At 48.5% G+C, this 3,103-nt stretch overlaps 1 protein-coding gene across 1 annotated transcript; it reads right to left on the bottom strand.

The window, feature by feature from the left end:
• Positions 1-569: 569 nt before the first annotated feature.
• Positions 570-1,142, bottom strand: LOC125372289. Its single transcript, XM_048381610.1, has one exon. The coding sequence runs from the start codon at positions 1,140-1,142 to the stop codon at positions 570-572; it is 573 nt and encodes a 190-aa protein (XP_048237567.1).
• Positions 1,143-3,103: the final 1,961 nt, after the last annotated feature.

Raw genomic sequence — 3,103 nt, 5'->3', positions numbered from 1 at the left:
AGAACCTTTTGGTAAAGCGGCAGAATTAAACCATATAATGGTTTATGCGTTGACCAGACGCTTACGCTTCATATCGGCTTATATTCGTGATATATTCCAACGTACCAAAGTGAAAACTGCTGTTTGAGCTCAGAACATGTCAATCTTATCTCTGTATAATTGATATCTATATCTCTGTATAATTGATATCTATAGATATCTTAGATTTGGCTGCCGTGCCAGCCGTGATTTATGTTAAATATCTCAATAAATGCATGTATATGCATATGATACAAATAGTTACCTAGCAACATTAAAAGCTTGCAATTATCTTTACAAGATAATCAAGTCACCAAGATCACTGTCTGTCTCATAAAGCCGTTACCACTCACGTGTCCCTGTTCAGTGCCAAGTAGGATTCCAATGTGATTATGCGGCGTTCACTTGGTTCAATCCGGGATTACTGTTTTCAACCTTCTTTACTGATCCATGAACAGTCGCAGTAGTCTTATGGAGTTGCACAGAGCCAGGAGACAAAAGTACTTAGCACTGTACCTTGGGATGCCAAGGACCTCGAGTACCTTGTAGCATCAGGGCAGCCAGCTACCTCTCGCTCTGAGAGGGAGGCCGTAGACCTCGCACCGTGACGCCCCCATTCTCTCTAGTACCGAGGGCAAAAGTGGCCGGTATTTTCTCTCCTTTTCCTTAGCCGCCGCAACTAAGGCCCCCTTATTTGGGTCCCATACGACCGTCACATCAACTACTACCGCCCTCATGTCTTTCACGCAGACTAGATCGGGCTTGAAATAGGCATCCCCCAGACAGTCTGGGTTCGCACCATACTGCCCAACCTTGCAGCTTGGCAGCAGTCGATACGGCGGTGCATATCTTGTCTTTTGATTCGGCTCAGTTTCACGAATCCAATGTCCGCTGATGTGACCCAACATCTCCGTATGAAATCCACACCACCTGCACCTCACATCTCCTGTCGCTAGTCTCCGATGCATCGCCTCCCTAGTGGGGTAGGTGTTGGTATGCAGCTTAATAGCCAGTGAGTACTCGGACTCTGAAAGGGTCACACCTTGTAACCACCAGTTGGCGGCTTTGTTGTCCCTTAGTAATCGTGCTCCTATCCCTTGGGCTGAATGGGCGTACCAGGCCATCCTTAGTTTGTTACGACACCAGTTTCGGACCTTTCGACCCTTGAGGTTTGTAGCACACGCAGGAAGCCCCCATTTATCTACCAGCCGTGTAAGGTGTCCCTTTGCATCAATCTCTTCACTGATTGTACACAACAGCAGATCTCCAGAGTTAATTACCCGGCTTTTCGACCGTACAATGCTACAGGGAACCATGTACCGCAGACATGGTAGGCCCAAACCTCCGTCTCTACGACTGGTGTAGAGAAAAGCTGACGCAACAGATGGGTGAAAATGGAGCCAATCGTTGACTTTCCTTTTCACTGTTGTCCAAGTGATTGAGCATCCCGCAAGCGGGCCCCACTGTCGCAAGAGTATTGGGGATGGGGAACTGCGTACTTGGTGAGGAGGCACTTTTTGGCGGGGTTTTAACAGCGCTCCGGATATACCTTTGCACCATTCGATCAGCAAATGGGCCCAGGTCTTCCCTGTGGTCCCTACCCACGGATCTACATGATCAATCCATGGGATTTCGCCTTCATCGAGTACCGCCGCCACTTCCGTGTTTTCCACGTGTACGTTTGTTTCCCGTCTTTGGGTGTGAGAGTGAAGCAGTATGACTTCCGCACATTTAGTTTCAGACCAGTATCCCGGCAAAATATCTCCACCAAGCCCAGGTTGGTTTGAAGTCCTTTCATGTCACCACTTGCAATACCAGTATCATCGGCGTACCCCATTGCCGTGACCTCCATCCCCGAATTCGTGCCTCTAGGAGACTGAATAAAGGATAAATTGCCAGATTGAACAGCAAAGGAGAGAGGGGATCCCCCTGCTTGACGCCTCTTTGGATCTGAATCAGAATCAGGGATGTTTGACCTTTAAGCATCGCAAACCGAGTACTAGCACTGGTGTAGAGATCTTCTACTATACTTAGCAGATGATTATGCGCTCCATGTCTCACCAGCCTGTCCCTCACGTGTGAATGCGACACCGTATCAAATGCTTTGGACAGATCTAGAAGGGCCACGGACAGTACTCTTCCTTTCTTTTTCGCATGTTCATGTCTAGGATGCAGTGTGACTGCTGCTAGCGAGGACCTTCGTGTATAGCCTTACTACGACTGACGCAATGTCGAGTGGACGCCAGTTGCCTATGTTATTCGGCTCACCCCCTTTCGGCAGTAGTATGCTCCTATTCCGCTAGAGTTCGTTTGGGATGGTTCCGGACAACAAAAAGCAGTTGCATAATGTCGCCATTTCCCCCCCACCCCATCCCCACACACACTGATCGGTCAAGTTTCTTTAGAGCATCCAATCGTATACCGTCCGGTCCTGCTGCAGTAACAGCCTTCATCTTCGACATTGCGGAAAGCATTTCCCTCAGCTCAATCAGCTTCAATATGTCAGTTGTCAATCAACTTTCTGGTAACGGGTAATCGGTAAGGTCTACCTCGATGGAGCTACCCTCGAATCTCTTTGTCAGCAGCTTCTATCTCTCCAATGGTTACTGGACATGCAGTATCCAGCTTCCCATCGAGGATTTCCGCCACCAACCTTGATCGATCAAACGCCCAGAGTTGTTGCACCCTTCTATACTCCACCGCTTTTCCCCCCGAGATCGGCCCCGCATGGTTTACCTATGCCCGATGTTTTGTCTTTTCTTCCTTTGTTTTTCCGCCCTGTTCGTCATTCGACCTAGCTGAACAAGCATGTCATCATAATCCCCAACAGAGGTATGGCCATCCAAACAGTTGTGCAGCAGAGCTACAGCGCGGTTGCCATGTGGTTTATCAGACATCGTGTCTTTAACCTTCTCATAGTAAATCCGTAATTGCTCCCTTCTTTGATCTTCAGTTATCTCTCTTGGAGTTTCCTCGATCTATCCTTTGCCCACTAGGGGTTCTGGCGAACTATCCATGACTAGGCTGAAATCACCAACCGTGAATGCACTCCTTTTCCTCGCTCTGTCCAGTCGTGATTCTGCTC

Source organism: Haliotis rufescens, unplaced genomic scaffold, assembly GCF_023055435.1.
Source record: "Haliotis rufescens isolate VD_foot unplaced genomic scaffold, xgHalRufe1.0.p SCAF_4, whole genome shotgun sequence".
NCBI classification, from domain to species: Eukaryota; Metazoa; Mollusca; class Gastropoda; order Lepetellida; family Haliotidae; genus Haliotis; species Haliotis rufescens.
This window is presented reverse-complemented; position numbering and strand designations above follow the sequence as displayed.

What these genes read in the sequence shown, in the direction of transcription:
- LOC125372289 (XM_048381610.1), bottom strand. Translation starts at nt 1,142, where the DNA reads ATGGCCTGGTACGCCCATTCAGCCCAAGGGATAGGAGCACGATTACTA.